We start from the raw sequence: 19,261 nt of genomic DNA, 5'->3' as shown, positions 1-19,261 counted from the left end.
ATATATATATGCTCGTATATGCATTTGTATGTACAGATATGTATATGATCTTTAAAAAAGATGTTTATGCAATATTCAAAGGCTATGAATCCTATAACCTAGTCCTTAGAAGGAGAGATGATAAACCTCTGAATGCATCTATATTTACTGGAATCTGTGCTTTGCAGAATTACCCTTTTTATCCTAGGCAGATAGATACAGGATTCCATCACACTGATTTCCTTATTTGGTTGGTGGGATGTGTGTGTGTTTGTGCATGTTTGTGCATGTTTATTTGTTTTGGAACAGGATATTGTTGTGCAGCCTAGAATGGCCTCATACTTACAGTGCAACCTGAGCTGGCCTTGCACTCATAATTTTTCTACCTTATCTTCACAACCTTGTGCTTACAGGTGTGTGCCATCATGGTCTGCCTCGTTTTGTTGTTTTCCACTGGGCCAAACACACATATCCAATGTATTCGGGAGAGTAAAGGAGGAAGAACATTCTGTTATCCCAAACCAAAACAAAGGAACCTGCAAGACAGACTCTCAGGCGTCCCTTTACCTGAGTGGGTGCTGGTGTCATGGAGCTCAGTGCTGGCAGAGGGCACGCGGGGCTGGGAGCTGTCCTCACTGTAGGCTTTCAGAATGTACTTCTCCAGGACACCTTTAACCACAGCAGGCTCATTCCAGGCCACCTCAACGCTGGATCCGTTTATGCTCTGGGCTCTTGAGGGAGTTGGCACACTCTGCAGAGCTGGGAAAGAATAAAAGAGAGAAGAAGAGCGGGCGCCCGTCTGAGGGGATGGCTGTTCCTGTTCTTCACTTTTAATGGCAGCCGTAAATCAGACTCAACCATTAGCATAAATACAATTTATTAGAGTTGTAACTTTTCAGCATTGATTTAATGTGACTGCACATCTTGAGCCATTCAGTTTAAGCTATATTTCAAAACCATCAAAACTCCATAGACAGAACATCCTTTTTCATTGAGACCAGGTTTCCCCCCAAACATTGACTGTAGCCGTTGAGTTTGAGCAACACTCATCAGGAAGGAGGCGCATGGCCGGCAGGTGACAGGGTGAAGCAGTATAATGATGCGCCACTTTGGAACAAGGTAATTAGGCTGTTATTATACAAAGTGAGCTGACACTTTTATGCCTTTCAGGTAGCCAAAAAAAAGAAAAAAAATAAAGAAAGGAAAACCACACATGTGCTTGTGATTGTATGTGGTCCTAGAATGGTTATTCCTACTTTCCAAATTCAATTGTTTCTTAAATAGTTTTCAAAAGCAAAGCTGTAGCAGGTATGATAAATAGGACACCGTTTTAATTGCATTTGGGAGGTAAGAGGAGTTGGTGCCCTGGATGGAGTTCAAAATGTCTCAGTTTTGGAGACATTCTCTTCAAAGTATCTCAGAACAAAATGAGAACACTTACAGGAGCTATAGAAGGCCTCGCAAGCTGAGTGCTGATTAAAAAAAAAAATCCATAACCTTTAACTGTTTGTTAGATATTTACACAGCTCTGATCAGTAACAACTTCATCACAGCTGACCACACTGGGCACACAAAGAAAGCGCCCACGGAACTGTGTGACAGCATGATGAATGAGAATGAGGCTCTAACTGCTCCTGGGCTTCTGCACCATCAATGGATGATGGGAGACAGTCAGGTTCCCCACATCAAACAGTCTCCTCCCCAACTTCACTGCTGAGCCCAATTCCACAGGACAGCTTTAAGGGAAGCCAAGTGGACACTAAGGGTGAGAGGAGACACAGTGAGCAGCTCGTTCTGCGCTTACAACTCACGACCGGGCCTCTACAGAAAACAGCACACACGACCAAGTTGCCAGGAAAAGAGACAAGGGGAGAGAGGCTGATTTTATTAGTTGTGAAGTGTGATACAGGGCAAAGATGGTACTGTCTACCAGATGGTATTCTCATAAGGGACAGAGCAAAACTGACTCAAAAAATAATTAAATAGTGCAATTATTCTTCAGCCCCCAGGAGCTGCTTGGTGCTGTGGTCAGATTGCAAATGTGAATCCGTGACACAGTACATGTGGTCAGATCATGGCTGTACCTTCAGAACTCCATAGTGGGGTCATGTTGGGGAGTAAGCTAACAATGGATCTTCTAGACACCCACTAGATTGCCGAAAAGCAGACCTTTGTGGCATATTTGCTAAGAACATGGTGGATTGTGAAACACAGAAACAGGTCAGTTACAACGGCTATTTTATCCTCAGTCTTCTACCCGCTCTGAACTTAAAGAGGGTCTTGAGAGAATGTTCATCTCAATGTCTTGCCTATATATAGATAATTATTTTCATTATCTTAGAAGATTCTCTCATAATCCTCTCTGGAAAAATCTATAGGCAGTGAGTCTTGAAAGTTACCGTTAGTGATTGTACTGGCTGGTTTTGTGGAACAACTTGACACAAGCTAGAGTTATCACAGAGAAAGGAGCCTCCCTTGAGGAAATACCTCCATGAGATTCAGCTGTAAGGCATTTTTCCTATTAATAATCAAGAGTGGGAGGGCCCATTGTGGTTGGTTCCATCCCTGGGCTGGTAGTCCTGGGTTCTTTAAGAAAGCAAGCTGAGAAAGCCAGGGGAAGCAAGCCAGTAAGTAACATCCCTGCATGGCCTCTGCATCAGCTTCTGCCTCCAAGTTCCCACCCTGTGTGATTTCCTGTCCTGACTTTGTTTGGTGATGAAGTTCTTATATGGAAGTATAAGTTAAACAAACTCTGTCCTTCCCAACTTGCTTCTTGGTCATGATATTTGTGTGAGAATACAAACCCTGACTAAGAGAGTGATCTATCCCAGGCTTTTACATCCTTAAAATGAAGTTGCCCGGGCCAGTAACCAATTATTGAGAACTGTGAAAGAAAAGCATGGTTAAAAGCAGGTTTGGGGACATTTTTTTTTTTTTATGGCTGGAGAAAATGTCCTCAGACTCAACAGCCACCACTAATGTGCTAGACTTTCTGACAGACATTTGATTGTATTGATGGAAAACTCCGGAATTGTCAAACACTGTGATCAATAGCTCCCGGTCATGCCACCCTAAGGAAGATTGCACTCTCGCCATCAGAAATACAAAACGGCCACTCACTGCTCGAGGGTCTGAAGTCTGGTCTAGCATGTCTCCTCACTGTTTCTTTTCTGATTTGAAAATGTTAAACTTACTTGAGACTTTTCCCCCTTAAGAGTCACTCTACAAGGCTATTGCTCACCACCATGACAGATGTCTCCTAGGACATGATAAAGAAATGTCCCTGATTCTAGAGTGCACTCTGTGACACTCAAGAACGTTTCATCCCGTCCAATGGTATCCTCATGTGTGTCTTCTCCCTTATATGAGATAGATGACTGGTGGATGTTTCCTGCTCTGAAGTAGCATGGGGGCTCTTGTTAAATCTGTAAGTACCTTAGTTTCCATTCTCGGAGTCTAAGGGGAAAGAAAAAGCCCTAGCAAGATGCAGTTAACTCTGACAAACTCAGATGCAGTGCTCTGTATTTTTCCACAGCCATTTTCAAACCAACCTGGTGCTGCTTCAGGGCATAGGCTTATGAGCACAGACAGACATACACATATGTGTGCATAGTTATGTTTGCAATTCAGCAGACTTTACCTGTGCCCAATGTGCGTCCCCGACTCCAATCACTGGACACCGATCCTCCTTCGTGTGAGGCTGTGACCCGATACAGGTATTCTTAAAGGAAAATAAGAAGTAGAAAGTTTAAAGCCGGCTTCCTCCAGACTTGCAGTGGGCTTTCAGCAAGGGAAAAGAAAGCAGATGGCAGACCTGTAGCATTTAATTTAGAGACGGCCACATTACCTGTAAAGGGCTGGAGACCGCTCTCGTAAACACTCTGCTGGCTTCCCCGATACACCAGGATGGAGTCATTTCCCCCACAGTTAACAGTACTGTCACTTGATAGGCATCCATCCTGATTGACTCTGACAGCACGGCTGGACACAGATGCCAAGTTAACGACAACACCCCGTGCAAATGCAACTTCCTTCATGCAACCACGGAACCCTAGCAAACAGAACGGGACTCGTGTCACAGAAAGGGCTTGGGTCATTAATGACCAACTGTTTTTGTACTCTGAAGTTTTACCTCTCGGGGGAGGATTTAGTTAGGAACAACGATTAAAGTCTTGTTCGAGAAATCTTTAGGCTCTTGCTTTTCATCTAGCTAAATAGTTGCAGAAATGTATTTATAGATACCGTTTTGAAAAGCTGCATATGCATAGATAATTACAATCCCACTTTGGCACATAAACAGGATTTCTTTTGCCTATATAGGCCGACATGTTCTAAATTCTTTGAGCTATAAAGTAAACTTTAAACTTTCGTACAAGATAGACAGGATGTGCCTAGATAATGTAGGCTAATTATTAGTAGGAGTAATTGGTAGAGGGTGAAAGACATCATCCCTGAATTTGTGTGAGTTGGGAACAAGATAGACTATGAAACATTTATGTTGGATGGTAGCAAAGAAAACATTGCTTTTCATGTACTGGAGCCCCCAGACACTGGCATGGGCTGTATAATAATCATTTTATAGGTATGGAATATGTCCTAGCGAAACCAGCAGGTAAAGGTAAGAGTCTGTGCTCTGCCATTTTCTCTGTACTCTGTCATCTCAAATATCCACCTTGAATGCACACTGGGCTCACACTCAAATTAGCAAAGACCATCAGTCAGTGACAGCAGCATTAACCCCGTAAACGTCATGGAATGTGCATCTCCCATGCTGAGCCTGAAACCCTGACTGCCGTTGTCAGTGAATGTGAACCAGTGGGTTTGTAGATTTCACTGTGCTTGCTAGATAGAGAACAAACATGAACAAATTGCTGGCTGCCCCGCCAAGGAATCGTCGTTTCCTTGAACATGTGCTGAATGGCCAGAAGATGCCCAGAAATAGGCCCCAAATTCGCATGAAAGAGGACTGTAATCACAATTCCCCATAAATGCTCACCTTTCTGCACAAGACAATGTCAAGTTGGAAAAGTCTGGGCACACTGTGAGTGTTCTTAAAGATGAAAATGGCCAAATTGTTCTCTTCAGTGTTTAGCTGATATCTTATTTCTTCTACGGTGTTAAGCTGCAGTCTACTTCCTTTTAAATGCCTTTGGCTATTATTCCAATTCCTTCAGGCCTGACTGATCAATACTGCGAGTCTATCTTCAATACATGGTAGACATGAAAAGAGTTGGTTGAATTGAGTTGGAAGCAGTGAGGCTTGGTATAAGATGTATTTGTCGGAGATTTCAGAACTGAAGAATTCTGTTGTTAACAGTTAATAGCAGCCATTTTCTGCTGATACATATGAGGATCACCTCGCCTCTCTGCTGCCTACTTTCCATCCCCATAAAAAAGAGGACAAAAGACAGGCAGTTTTCACAATGTGGCTATGCTGCTCTAAGGAATTCTACATGCTTCTGGAGCTCTGGGTTGTCAAGACAGAGTTCTGGAGACAGGGTGGGGCTGAATGTGCACCGCTGTTTGTACACTATGCTACCTACTGAAAGATCTACTTAAAATGGCAACAAAGCCTCTGGGGGATAGTCCAGGTCAATCAAGTGCTTGTTATGTGATTGTGAGAAACTCGTTTCTATCTTTGGAAACCAAATAAAAATGATGGGTGATCATCAGAGCTTGATGGTAAACCAGTTGCTGAAGACTTTGATCACAGCACATGGTGCAATCAAGATGCTGCTGGCCAGGAGCCTTGCTCCCTGATGGCTAGCTCTCACCGTACTAAAAGATGATCTGCAGGTTGCTAGGGGATAAAAATCATGCACAGGCTCCTCAAAGCTGTGGGAAAGATGTGCTGATGGGTATAATAGTCACACGAATGTTATGATAGCAACCAATTCTTTTATTATTGAATTTCTAATGGATTTATTATTGGATTCATTATACACTGGATTGGAGGCCAGCTTCAGAGAAGGAAAGGTATGCCTAGGTCTGTAAGTGTGACCAAGAAACCATGTCTGGGAAGCTCAAAGGTCCCAAGGGTGAATCTATCACTATTATTCTGCTAAGACAATACTTAGTATCAAACTGACCTCTAGAGGTATAGCCCTGTGCCTATAGGTTAGTGTAGCTCAGCACTCCTCAGAGAAACTTCTTAATGCAATGATTAGTGTAGAAACTCACAACTGGTCAAGGTACAGAGAGAAATTGCTGTGAAGGCTCGACATCTATGTCATACTCTTTATTCAAGGTTCAGAGAACAGCAGAGAAGAGAACATGGGAGGATTATAAGAGCCAGAGGTCAGGGATGACCATAGCAGAACGTTGTCTTCTAGGCAGGACACGATCAATGTATGCATGAACTCTAACAAATATCCTGCAGAAGGCCTGAACAAGATCAACTAGTGCAAATTCCAACATGGAGTAAGGAGAGGCTCCCATGCCTCCATCACTAGCCAAGCAGCTATTGCCTATTCATGGCCAATAGAGGATGGAAAGTCAATTACCTTTAGCAGTATAGTGACCGGTAGGCTGAGTGTTCTCTCTAGTAAAGATCTTCACCCATTCCTGTATATGGTACCCAAAATGGACTTAGTGATATATATATACACACACACACATACATACACACACACACACACACACACACAAGGCAAGAAATTGGAAGGTAGAGAGTGGATTCTATAGGTGCTAGAAGACAAGAGTTTGGGCAAAAATGATCCCCACACATTGTATACATGTATAGATGTCATAAAGATTGAATGTTATATTAGAAGTCTTTTAAAAATTCTGGGCATTTTTGTTAGTGCTTGGAATCCTAGTGTTTGGGAGGAGGAGACAACAGATTCCCGGGGTTTTCTCGCTAGTCAATCTAGCCAACCAGAGAGACGTAGACAAGTGAAGAACCCTGATTTCATAATAAATGAATCAATACATAAATATGTGGATAGCATCCAAGGAATAACACCAAAGGTAGACTTTTAGCCTCTGTATGCAGAGGCGTACACATTCACTTGCAGACACAATGTATACCTGGATATATCTGCACACACACATACATAAACAGCAAAAAAACTGGTTAGAAGTTTCATGTTCATCATGATTCACTACTTTTCAAAACTTAAGCATCTAATGACACAGAGAACACTTTACTGCACAGATATTTAAAGGAAAGACACAGGTATGGTGACCACCTTTCTATTTGCATCCAGAGAGGCAAGGCATAGGTTTTCAGGCACCAATTGCTGAAGCAAAAACTCCTGGGAGCCTGACCCCCCTGCAAAGCTGCTGAGCTCACCTGGAGGGTCCTACTGTGGTTTCCTTCGGTTGGAACAGACTCCCCTGACAGACAGGGTGACTCCATGATTTCACCACTGCGCCACCAAACCCTCCCCCAAGAGCCTTCAGAACTTGGATGAACACGATAATAAGAAACTGAGGAAGAAATTGCTTTTGGCGGAGCAGAGACTCTTTCTTCATCCCCTGCCTTTGTACAAAACAACAAAAGTCCCAGTCCCCTTCCTTCTTCCTTTCTCCAGCGCCCTAATGTCTCAATATCTAGCTGTCCCACGTGTCTACGCGGAAGGATCAGAAAAGCAGCAGTGGCCGTGTGCTTTGGGAGGCAGGGAGGATGGGTTCTCGCTCGCCCCTTTCCCGTCTTCCAGGGGTTTTTCAGAGTACACACTACAGGATTATGTGCCTCGGGCAGTTACGGCTGGCCTGGATGTGTTTGTTGTGATATTTCCAAGAAGACAAACTCCCACAATTCTGTGAGGTGTTCAAAGTTTAGCAAATTAAGTTGCCCAGAACTTCCAAAACAAGGAAGAACATTAATTTTACATTTGATTCGAAGAACAATTACATTAATGGCTAGAGAGAAAAAAAATAGCATGAATGTAACCACAAAATGGAGTCTGGAAAACAAGAGGCTCTAATTAGGAAGCGTGGGGAAGGATGAGGCAAAAAAATAGAGTACTGAGAGGATTGAGAGAGACACATTAAGCAAACAGGAATCATTTCAATTACGTGTTGCTGTCTGGAGGGTGGCTATACATCTCTCTGGTGGATATTCTTGCAGTTGAGCGGATATCCAGGTAAAACAGGTTAGCATGTCTCAAAGTATCTGAGTCAGAATCTTAAAGCTTGATGTGGATGGGGGAAGCTCTCAATCCTGGACTTTTATCAACATTTCACCCCATTCCTGTGCACCTGGAAAGGTTGTTGTTGTTGATGATGATGATGGTGGTGGTGGTGGTGCTGATGTTGGTGATGGAGATGAGGATGACAATGGCGATGATGTCCACAATGATGGGAAAAGCTAATTTCAATTTCTTACTATCTTTAAGCATTATTATGCTTGAAGACTTCAATGGTGTATTAGTGGTTTAAAACCAGCGCCACAGATAAAACACACACACTAGAAAAGCTTAGTCTATGCGTAAGTAAAGAGTTCACTGGTATCATAGACTTGCATCTAGTATAGGTAAAATTGCTCCCCTTGGGTCTGTGTTGATGCTTTACAGTTTTCCTCAGCACCAGTTCAGCATCCTGTTCCATTCATGTCTCCGAGGCTATTGGTGACAACAGCGTCAGGTATGAGTCTCTAGCCTAAGCCTGGATAAGGAGTTTGTTTCATTCCATGCTGCTCAGCCCCACGTAAACAGGATGGAGTATTCTCTCACTCACAGAGATTTACCAGATTCCCTCTAATACCCGAAAGCCTGAAAATCTAGGGACGATCTTGTATGAATGTAATATTTTTAGCAGCTGCTACATCTTAAGTGCCTTGAAAATGTCATTACTGTCTTAGATCCTGGTTATTCATTAACTCCTTACTGCTACCCTGCTCAGACTGTCCTTACAGCGCCCCATATATTCTCAATCCGAAGTCATTTAAATCTTTATGTACTTACCAAATAGGCAAAGACTGCTTCGTGGAAATTTTAACCATTCATGGGGTGTAGATTTTAAAATGTACAGAGAACCTTCTCTCTATGAGAGCACGTTTGGTCATACCTTGGAAATTTCTATTGTTACCAAGTCACAGAGGTGGAGCAATAGCAAGTGCCAATCCAAAGAACACTTCACTGCACTGAGTTCAAACAGAGGCACCCGGTAATCCACTATGGACTCTTGCGTCTGCTCTCTAACCACGGGATCTCTGCAGATGCTTCCCTCCCTATCCCCCGCCTTCCTCATCCATCAGGTGCCGTCACGAATCGCTGTGGCTCGGGACGGGCGTGGTGGCACACACCTTTAATCCCAGCACTCAGGAGGCAGAGGCAGGCGGATTTTTGAGTTTGAGGCCAGCCTGGTCTACAAAGTGAGTTCCAGGACAGCCAGGGCTACACAGAGAAACCCTGTCTCGAAAAACAAAAACAAAACGAATCACCTTGGCTCAGTCCGAGGCGCCTCGTGAAGAGCTTCCTCTGTTCTTCTTATGAGAAGTGCTCAGGGAATCACACACAGATGTTTTTTCCTTTTGTTTTTTGAGTCATGGGTCTCACTATATAGCCCAGGAGGCCTCCAAAATTGTCATCCTCCGTCCCCAGCCTCTCCAGTGTCAACATGACTGAGTGCCTTTTAAAATATTTTTATTTTTCTAGTTAATTACACATGAGTTGAATGCTGGGTTAGGAATTTAACTGCTTTCCATTTTCTGATGATTATTGATAAAGCTGTCTAATTTTTCCACAAATATACTTGAAATTCTACTAAACTCATGTGCTTCATGTGGTTTTGCTGTCCCCAAATTCTACTGAAGAGCTGTGGAGGTGACGAGAGCTCTGATGTCAGAAGCTGAAATGAATGAAATTAATGGCAGTATTTTCCTAGTCATTCATTCACATCTACGCAAACTTTATCTTTTACCTTCACGTACGTATAGGGAATAATCAATATTTTAATTTTTTTATTTTTCTAAAGTCACTTGTTTTCTGACTTGTTTTTATTAATCATTGTATTGTCTACATTTCAAATGATCAATATTTTAAAAGCCCAAGCCACATGCCTGTTAAGGAAATTATGCATGTAATACATGTAAAATTGGTCTATCTGTATGACACTTTTATTTGCTGAAGACATGTTGGAATACCTAGGTTGAATTTAAGGAGTGTGATGAGACACTCTTAGGCTCAACATGGAGAACTGTCTGGGGGCTCTTAGGAGGTTAAGAGTATACTGTCTGCTCTTGCCAAGGACCTGGGCTCCATTTCCAGCAGCCACATGGTGTCTCTAACCTTCTCCAAGTCCAGTTAAAATGGATCTGACGCCCTCTTCTGGCCTCCGAGGGCACTGCATTGCAAATACATATGCTTGGGCAAGACACAAACATAAAATAAAAATAAAGGAACAAATCTTTAAAACTTACAAAAAACTATAAAAACTGCATTAAAACTTTGAGGAAATATCCAGTGAGTTGTGTGTGTGTGTGTGTGTGTGTGTGTGTGTGTGTGTTCGATTTTGTTTTTTAGCTTAAAGGGCTGTAAGCAAAGGGAAGGCGGGTTAGTGGGGACTATTTTAGTGCAAATCTACTGGCATATTGGAAACAGTACAACCAAAGCCTGCTGGGACAGGGATGTCCAATGGTGTGGGCCTCTAAAGGGAGCTTACCTGGCTCCAGAGTCAAATGTCTGTAGGAGTCCTGCAGCTCCTGTGGGATCCCGCCCAGATAGACAGGAGAATTCACCCGCAGAGGCTGGCCTCCAACCTGGGAGGTGCTCTTCTTACGTGCATTCACACCGACGGACACCCCAGAGCCGTCCTTTTGGATACTGACTGTATTCCACTTTCCATCACAATAGGCCAGTCCCAGCCTGAGATCCACGCGTGTAAAGATGAGACTGGAATTGAACTTGAAGCTCAGCAGCCCTCTCTTCAGCTCCACCTGTATTTCATATTCAAAAAAGGCAAAGGGAACCTCAGGAGGCTGCAGGATGGCAGCTTCAACAAGAACAGAAGGTCAGTTTCCTGAAGAAAGGCAAGACACAATAACCGCCTCTTATCCTCAGCAGAGCTGAAGTGATGAGTAATGAAATGTACGCTGCCAGCTTACAATTGCCATGAAGAATGTTGTACTCAGTCAAACAAATGCATACCCAGTGATGATTATACTACACAGTGTGGTGTTATGGAGACACCAGCTTCTTCTCTAACATAGTTAACAGATTAAATCTTACTATAAATGACTGGCAACGTGGGGAACAGAACACTATGAACCACGACTCTGGTTTTTGAGTTCTTAGAAATGAGAAAATACAACTGCATGTATCAATTTAATTTGGGAGAAAATTTGACAGGACAATACGAAATCGAAATGTCAGGCTTGATGAACCTTGTTTTAAATGGTTAGTGAGCTCAATTTCAAATTTGCGAGATATATTTTGATTCGATGTTTCAGTTTTATTCTGAGTCTCTCGCATAATTGCCTCTGTGTGTATTCGTTTAGATTAATGCACCATTTTCTAATGTCAGCATATTTTACCTAAATTTTCAGTGTAAGGGGAAAGCATTCATATTTTCCCTCAAAATGTTACACGACAATTATTTTTACCAACCATTTATTTTTCTTTTGTTTTAGGTGTGAAATCAGCAAGCATACTAGTTGAAAGTTTGAGAATGGAATGTTAAATAAAATACATTAAATCCTGATGGGAAATGAATATGTCTTCTATGATATCTTCATGATACATCCCCAGCAAGCAGGCATTGCCCTTCATTCAATAAGTACCAAGATCATCAGCTCCCTAAAATCTCCCCCCCCCCAGCAAAGGAGCATCTTGACGCAGTCCTGTGGCCAAGAGAGTGATGAGACACCATAGAAGCAGATGAAGCACTTGCTCCCTGGGAGTCAAGAAAGATTTAGAGGAGCTGGGGCAGTAAAGGCTCTTCTAAAGGCAAAGGTTGACCCACTTGCCAAACAAGCTTAGCCATCCCTCACCAGGTGGAACATGGCCCTCTATAATTCTGGAATTACAGCACTGGGGAGGCACAAACAGAAGCTCCTAGGAACAAGCTGGACGTAAAGTCAGCAAGAGACCCCATCTCAATGAATATAGTGGGGAGTATATCCAGAAAGAAATTAAAGATCAAATTTGGGCTCTATATGCACACATACACATGTGTATTCACACAAGTGCACGCACGCACGCACACACACACACACACACACAAGCTTGACTGCATCGCACCCTTGAAGTGAATATTTCTGGTTTTGTTGAAAATTTGGCTGTGCCACGTGATGTTTCTCTGGAAGCTGTATGATGAGAGAAGGTTTTGCTGGAGCAGATACATAAGAGGATGTTTTGCTGAGGCAGCCCCGTGGTGTTTTCTCTAGAAGCTGTCTTGTGAAAGGGCATGTGATGCTCTGCTGAAGCAGACCTTTGAGAGGGCATGTGATGCTTAGAAAAAATATAAATACTACCCGGCAGACAGTGAGCAATGCTCTTGTATTCGTTCCTCTTGGAATGCTTTGCTGGTCTTCCCTGATCTTTGCCTGTTGTAACTTCATTGAGAGAAATATGCCGGAAAACTTCTCATGGTGTTCTGGTTGCTTCCTGCTGCTTCTCTGGACTTGTGCCAATTTGGGGAGCCCTGTGGTTTCTTCTGGATCGAACCATTCCTACAGATTCCTGTTTGATGTTTTGGACAGGATCACTGATATCATGACAATGAAGGTTGGAATTGCCCCAGAGAACTACTTCTAAACACGGTCATTTTTTCTCCTTCTTCTCGTATGTGGGCTAGAAGGGACATTGAAGCATTTAAGAACCTTAATTAAAGTGGGTTTTGAAAAAAAAATCTAAGCCTACATCCCCCCGCACACACACAAGCACACTTGCACACAGGCACACACAGGCACACACACACTGGTACACATGCACACATAAGACTTACAGTAATGTGAGATGCATGGATGTTCCTTTAAACAGGGTCATAGACACATGCACTCAGAGGACATTTGGTTTAAAGAAAGGTCCCAAGTTAGGTAAGACACAGGAAGCACTGAAGTGGGAGACTGTGAGAGCCTTGCTCAGTATGTAGAGGTAGATTTTAGGTAATTTGGGGTGAGATGGGAAAAGTTCATCTCTCATCTGACACCAAATACTATGTTTGTATTGACTCATATTTGATATCCTAAGTTCATTTTTTCTGGGCAAGGGAAGCATCCACTTGAAATATCAGATGCTTGATCAGTTTTAGGTCATCAAAGTCATCCCAATCAGCACGATTATAGAGATGATCAGGAAGGCTCTAAGTGCATCATAAAGTGACTCATGAGAGTGTGGTGGCCAGGACTGTCTGTGCTGGGTACCTGCAAGGCAACCATGCTGGGAAATGTCATTTGCTGCCTGACTATGCTGAGAGGCTGGCTTGGGAAGCAGGGCGGTCCCACCCCATTTCTAATTTAAATGTGTCCGTCTCAAAGTCTTATCAGTGTCCCCTTGTCTGTGGACAGGGTAGCCTGCTCCACTGTGTGACAAGGAGAAAAAAAATGGACAAAGCAGGCCAGGAGTGAAACCAGTGTCCCTCAGAACAGCAGAAGGTGAACTATTCCCAGGAGAGGTTAGCATTGCATATCCCATAATAGAAAGATGCCCGCAGTGGGAAAGAGAAGTCTGAAGTTGAGTATGGGAAGTGAAACCATGCAGAGTAAGTCTAGTTGGAACTCCAACGGACTATCTCAGTTTCCCTACTTGGTGTCCCTTGGCTGCCCTGAGCCCTAGCTTGAGCACCGGATGAGCTCACAACCTGCTCTGTGCAGGCCGCACTGAAGCTCTAGCTGATGGACTTCCTGGGGCTTCCTTCCCCGGGTGATTTCCGCTGGGGGTTTTGAGAAGATGATTGGATGGTGTTGTGATGTCTGTCTGTCTGTCTATCTGTCTGTCTGTCTCTGTCTGTCTTTCTGCTACTCGCTATTCATCCTTTTTTTCCTTCACTTGCTGTGTACTTAATCAACTCCCTCATTTGAAACCAAGAGTATAGCTATGGGAGATCACCCAGCAGGCTGTACAGAAGAGTGTGTGAAAAGTCAAGGCTATGTGACTGCCAACTTGATTGTATTGCGTCACCTGGATGACCAGCAGACATCCCTGTCTGTGTAGGTAAAGGCATAGCCGAGGCTGATCAGTGTTCAGACTTCATCCATGGTTTAACCCGCTGGGTAAAGACTGAAGAGAGGTGCCAGACAGATGACTCATCAGCTAAGAGTACCTGCTGCTCTTGTAGAGGACCTGAGGTTGATTCCCAGCACCCACATGGTGGCACACGGCCATCAGTTACTCTAGTTCCTGGGGATTTGTTGACTTCTTCTTGTCTCTATGGGCACCTGCACACATGTGGTGCACAGACATATGTGCAGGCCAAACACTCATACACATAAACGAAAAGAAATTTGAATAAATCAGACTAGATAATTTTGAGGTGGTTGTGGTGAGGCACGCAGGCTGGTTGGAGAATGTGGCTCACTGGGAATGTATTTCTGAAGGGCACCTGTTTCTCTGTCCTGACTTTGATATTTCCCCAACCTCTCCCCATCCCTTGTTCTTTATAGAAGCTTCTAGCATGTGATTCTGCCATCATGATGTTCTTAAAAACTGCCAAGGACCAAGGAGGGAGCCGAAGTAAATCTCTTCCTTCTAATTCTGTCAGGCATTCAGTTAGAGTGACACAATGAATACAGACATCTGTCATACGTTCACTGTGACCAATGGGAGATGGTTAGCCACCATCACCACACAGACAGCAGGGCAAAATGCCGGGATGTCAGGAGGGGCTCACGCCATAGAGGAGACTGAGCTGAAAACAGGAAGAAAACACCAAGAGATATGTTGCTGGAAGAGGCAAGATATAAACATAAGTATTCATAACTGCTATGCCATCTGTCCAGCGCTTCACTCAATTTGGACAATAGCATTTGATCGAATGATTGACCATAAATAAAAACTGTCACACTTTCTCACTGCACTTAGGGAAATTTACAATCTGCTCATATTAATCTTATTTACCATAGCAAATACGTGGAAATAAACAGTGTAGGGTTGGTGAGAGGCATATTATACAGCCCTGAAAATGGAACACCTCAATGGAAAGTGTGAACAACCTAGAATATTGTGAGTAGAAATTCCTAAAAGTACATTTTCATAAATCTCAAAATCTGTGAAACTCATTCATAGATGTTCATCATTCAAACTATAAAATACATACTAATAAGAGACATAAAATTATGATCACATGCTGGTTCTGGTGAGAGTTAGGGAAACAAAGACTCAAAAGGATGGAAATTGAGTCCTCAAATGGAGTGCTTTGCTCATTAACACTCATGTATTGCATTTCATCTGACACAGAGTGAAATATATAAAGGGCATTTTGAAACTATATCAAAAGACAATGAAGAGGTATTTTTCATGTACTAAGAAACTAAATTGGATTCCCTTAATTTTTAACATCTGCTCTGTTCTGTTCAATTTACAACATTTATAGTACTAATTGTCATTTGAAAAAATTATCTTAACTCTGTAAGTCATTTCACAGGCCTGTTAAAATAAAGACTACTTAAGGAAAAAAAATGAAAATAGAAGTGAATGTAGGGAAAAAAAAGCCATTGTGCTTGGTATTAACACACAATTTATCGCTTTCAAAGTTGGGCCTGATGTTTTCATATAAGCACAATTAGATGCATTAACTTACAGCAAGAAAATCCGGTCCCTCTGTATTGTGAATGAAAAGAAGCAATCCATTTAGTTGGTCTGTTTGAAACTTCAGGGAAATCTCAAAGTCCTTTGCAGCATGGAACGTATCTGAAGGAAGCTCCAGGAATCCTTTAAGACAAGAGTGTGTATACACATCAGCATCAGGCAGGCAGTATAAAAGTGTGTCGAGCATCTGAGAATGGTATGACCTTTGTTTAAAAGATCACACAAAAGACAGGTAGATCAGTCCATGACACCCCTCCTCCTGTCTATAGGGGCTGCAAGATGAGCATCATACACCTTTGAAAGGAGACAGATCCCATCCTCAGACACACGCAGACACATACATACAGACACACACACAAATCTTGCATGAAGCTTAGCCCCTGGAGGAAGCTAAGAGAAGCTCGGAATGCTGCCTTTAATGGAAAAATAAACAATATAACTACAGTTTTGTTACTGCACACAGTTTAAGCCACTTTATAACTGATCAGCTTAGAGACAGGAGGCTGACTTGGGTGTCTAATGAGGGACAGTCTAAATCTGCCAAGCCACACAGATGCTTTCCAAGGCCATGCCACAGGCGTGGGGGTGTACACAGAGGCAGGAGGGAAGGAAGCTCACTACCTCACAGTTTCCCTCAGCCTCCGCGGTGGTGGCAGGGATGTCCCAATTCACCAGAGGTCCCTCAGAGGTCTGCTTAACCCCTGCTGAGCTTTGACACACACCCTTCAACTATATATGAAGGGGAATAGGGATGTTGAGTCATTTTAGCAATGAAAACTCCTTGGCGCCACTTTTTCACGGTAACCTACATGCTGACATCTGTCAACTGATTTATACATGGGAACTGTGACACTTAAACTACTCTGGGGCCTACCAGAGATGTCACTCTTAAGTATGTCCCATGAATCTTAACAGTTATATTTTATGTCCATACTTTGAAAATAATGTAGGATTCAATGTACACAGTTCTGCAACATAAATTCATAAAGTAAACTGGGCAGAGGAGGTAAGATGAGACTGTGAAGAGAACCTATATGTACTGCTAGTGTGTGGCTCTTAGATATCCTCAAATTGTTCAAAAGTGGCATCTAGTGGGAGACCTTGAGGAGCAATGAGGAGACATGGGAGGCAGAGTGTGACCTCTCTTCTCACTGGCAAAGAGTGGTTTTACAAGGTCACACATTCTCACAAGGGACACATCAGAAACCACTGAAACCTGGGAAACTGAGAGCCGATGTTAAGCTTACATCTTCTTAAGTCAACTTCCTCACGTACTCTGTGATGGTAACAGAAAGATGGTTAACACAAGCCGAGTGAGTCACCAACGACACCTCACCTGCTCCTAGGAACTGAACTCCTTCCTCTAGGTTGGTGGGACAACCTTCCCAGCTGTGATGTACATTCACCTGCTCCTCAGAGCTCTGCCAATCCAAAGGTAGCCACGTCCCAGAAGGGCTGTAACCCTTCATGATGAACACATCCTTGAGGCAGCCCACAAAACCTCTTTGGATTATCTCTGCAAAAGTGAAAGGCATCAGGGAACACACTTCATTCAATGGTGTAGAGTTAGTTGTTCAGCAATCCATTTTTCTTGACGTTCAAAAAGAAGAAACCTACAAGCACTAGTACCCCAAGTTCCTGAAGACCGCAAGTCATGCAACCCCAGTAGCTACAGTGAATGGTTGCAATTTCTTGTTTGACTCTGGCTCATTCACAATGAATCTGCAGAGACAGATTTATGAAAAAAATTAAAGCAAAATTTGTTATTTTGCTGTTAGCAAGAATGCTGCCTTTTGAATTAACCCAGAAATTGTTATCATAAGTTTCCAATATAAGTGCTAAACACTTTCAAAAGTGAGGTTTAGGGCTAGGAGAGGGCTCAGTGGGTGAAGTGATGACAGGAACCTGGGGACCTGTGTTTGGATCCTCAGCACCCACTCAAAAAACCAAGAATCCCTTCCTCCCAGTACTGTTGGCAACCCCAATGCTCAGGGGCAAGGGGGAGACATAGGAGGGTCCCTGAAGCTCACTGGACTCTCGGCCTAGACAAAGCTAAGAGCTCCATTCTTTGTGAGAGCCATTCCATTCTATCTCACAAATAAAGGGCAGAAAGTCATTGAAGATATCAGACATAGACCTCTGACATCCATGGACACATGCACATGTTCATAGGTGTATAAGAACTCAACAATGAATACCTCCCACCCAAACATGCATATGAAAACACACACACATGAATAATGAATGCCTCCTGCCCAAACACACATATGAACACACACATGAACAAAGAATACCTCCCACCAAACATACATATGAACACACACACACATGAACAATGAATACCTCCTGCCCAAACATGCATATGAATACATACACCACACACACGCATGAACCATGACTATCTCCCAACCAAACACATATATGAACACACACACACACACACACACACACACACACACACACACACACACACAGGAACAATGAATACTTCCCATGCAAACACACATTCACACACATGGATGACCACACTTATCCCAGGGTCCCAGCCATTCCATGACATCTGGAATGTTACATGGAAGCCTTTTGAGAGGAACCCCTGAGGTGTCCTGTGAGCCCTAGTAAGTCATGGAAAAACCCTAAGGTCATTAGTAGGCTCTTGGAGGTGATTGTTGTAAGAGTCATGTAAATTTTTATTATATTTATTTGTGTGTGTGTGTGTGTGTGTTTCTGTGTAAGCACATGCATGCTATGGTGAACATGTAGCAATGAGAAGATAATTTGTCAGAATTAGCTCTCTCCTTTTATCATGTGGATCCCAGGGACTGAACTCAGCTTGCCTGGATAGACAACAAAAGCCATCTTGCCAACCTCCCTACATCCCTGGTGGTAACTTCTATTAGTTTCATATTGGAGTATGTTTTTGTATGCTGAAAGTAAGGTGTATATATGTGCCACATGTTTGAGACTATGTGTGCATTCATGTGTGTGTGTGTGTAACTTGACACAGGTTATAGTCCTCTGAAAGGAGAGAATCCCAGTTGAGAGGGTGTCTTCATAAGGTTGGCCTATAGACAAGCCTGTGTAGTATTCTCTTGATTAATGGTTGATGTGGAAGTACCTAGCCCATTTTGGATAGTGCCACCCCTGGCCAGAATGCCCTGGAATGTAAAAGAAAGGCAACTGAACAGCTCTAAAGAGCAAGTCAGCAATCAATGTTTCACCGTGGCTTCTGCTTCAGTTGCTGCCCTGAGTTCCTACCTGGACTTTCCTTTATGACAGTATATAACTGTATGCTGAAATAAACCCCTTCCTTTCCAATTTGCTTTTGGTCATTGTATTTTTTCACAGTAAAACCCTCCCTATTTACGATAGAATCTATTTTATTAATATCATTTAAACTTACTTTCCATTTATTTTATATGTATTAGTGTTTTCTTATCATCTATCAATCTATCTATCTATCTATCTATCTATCTATCTATCTATCTATCTATCTATCTAACATCTATCTATCATCTATCTACCATCTATCTGCCATCTATCACCTATATATACCTATATCATCTATATCTGTATATTTCTATATCTGT

At 42.8% G+C, this 19,261-nt stretch overlaps 1 protein-coding gene across 1 annotated transcript in view; it reads right to left on the bottom strand.

Moving 5' to 3' along the window:
* Ush2a (usherin) overlaps nt 1-19,261 on the bottom strand; it is a 680,823-nt gene that overhangs the window by 397,900 nt on the left and 263,662 nt on the right. The window contains exons 24-29 of the mRNA XM_085835345.1: nt 17,008-17,187; nt 15,664-15,794; nt 10,588-10,861; nt 3,827-4,030; nt 3,620-3,700; nt 547-738 (exon numbers count right to left, since the gene is read on the bottom strand). Coding sequence (XP_085691471.1) covers nt 547-738; nt 3,620-3,700; nt 3,827-4,030; nt 10,588-10,861; nt 15,664-15,794; nt 17,008-17,187 — 1,062 coding nt within the window. The remainder of the gene's footprint in view (nt 1-546; nt 739-3,619; nt 3,701-3,826; nt 4,031-10,587; nt 10,862-15,663; nt 15,795-17,007; nt 17,188-19,261) is intronic.

This window comes from Mus caroli, unplaced genomic scaffold, assembly GCF_978045245.1.
Source record: "Mus caroli unplaced genomic scaffold, Mus_caroli_1 scaffold_1, whole genome shotgun sequence".
In the NCBI taxonomy this organism is placed as follows: domain Eukaryota; kingdom Metazoa; phylum Chordata; class Mammalia; order Rodentia; family Muridae; genus Mus; species Mus caroli.
Note: the sequence above shows the minus strand (reverse complement) of the source record. Positions and strands in the feature narration are given on the sequence as shown.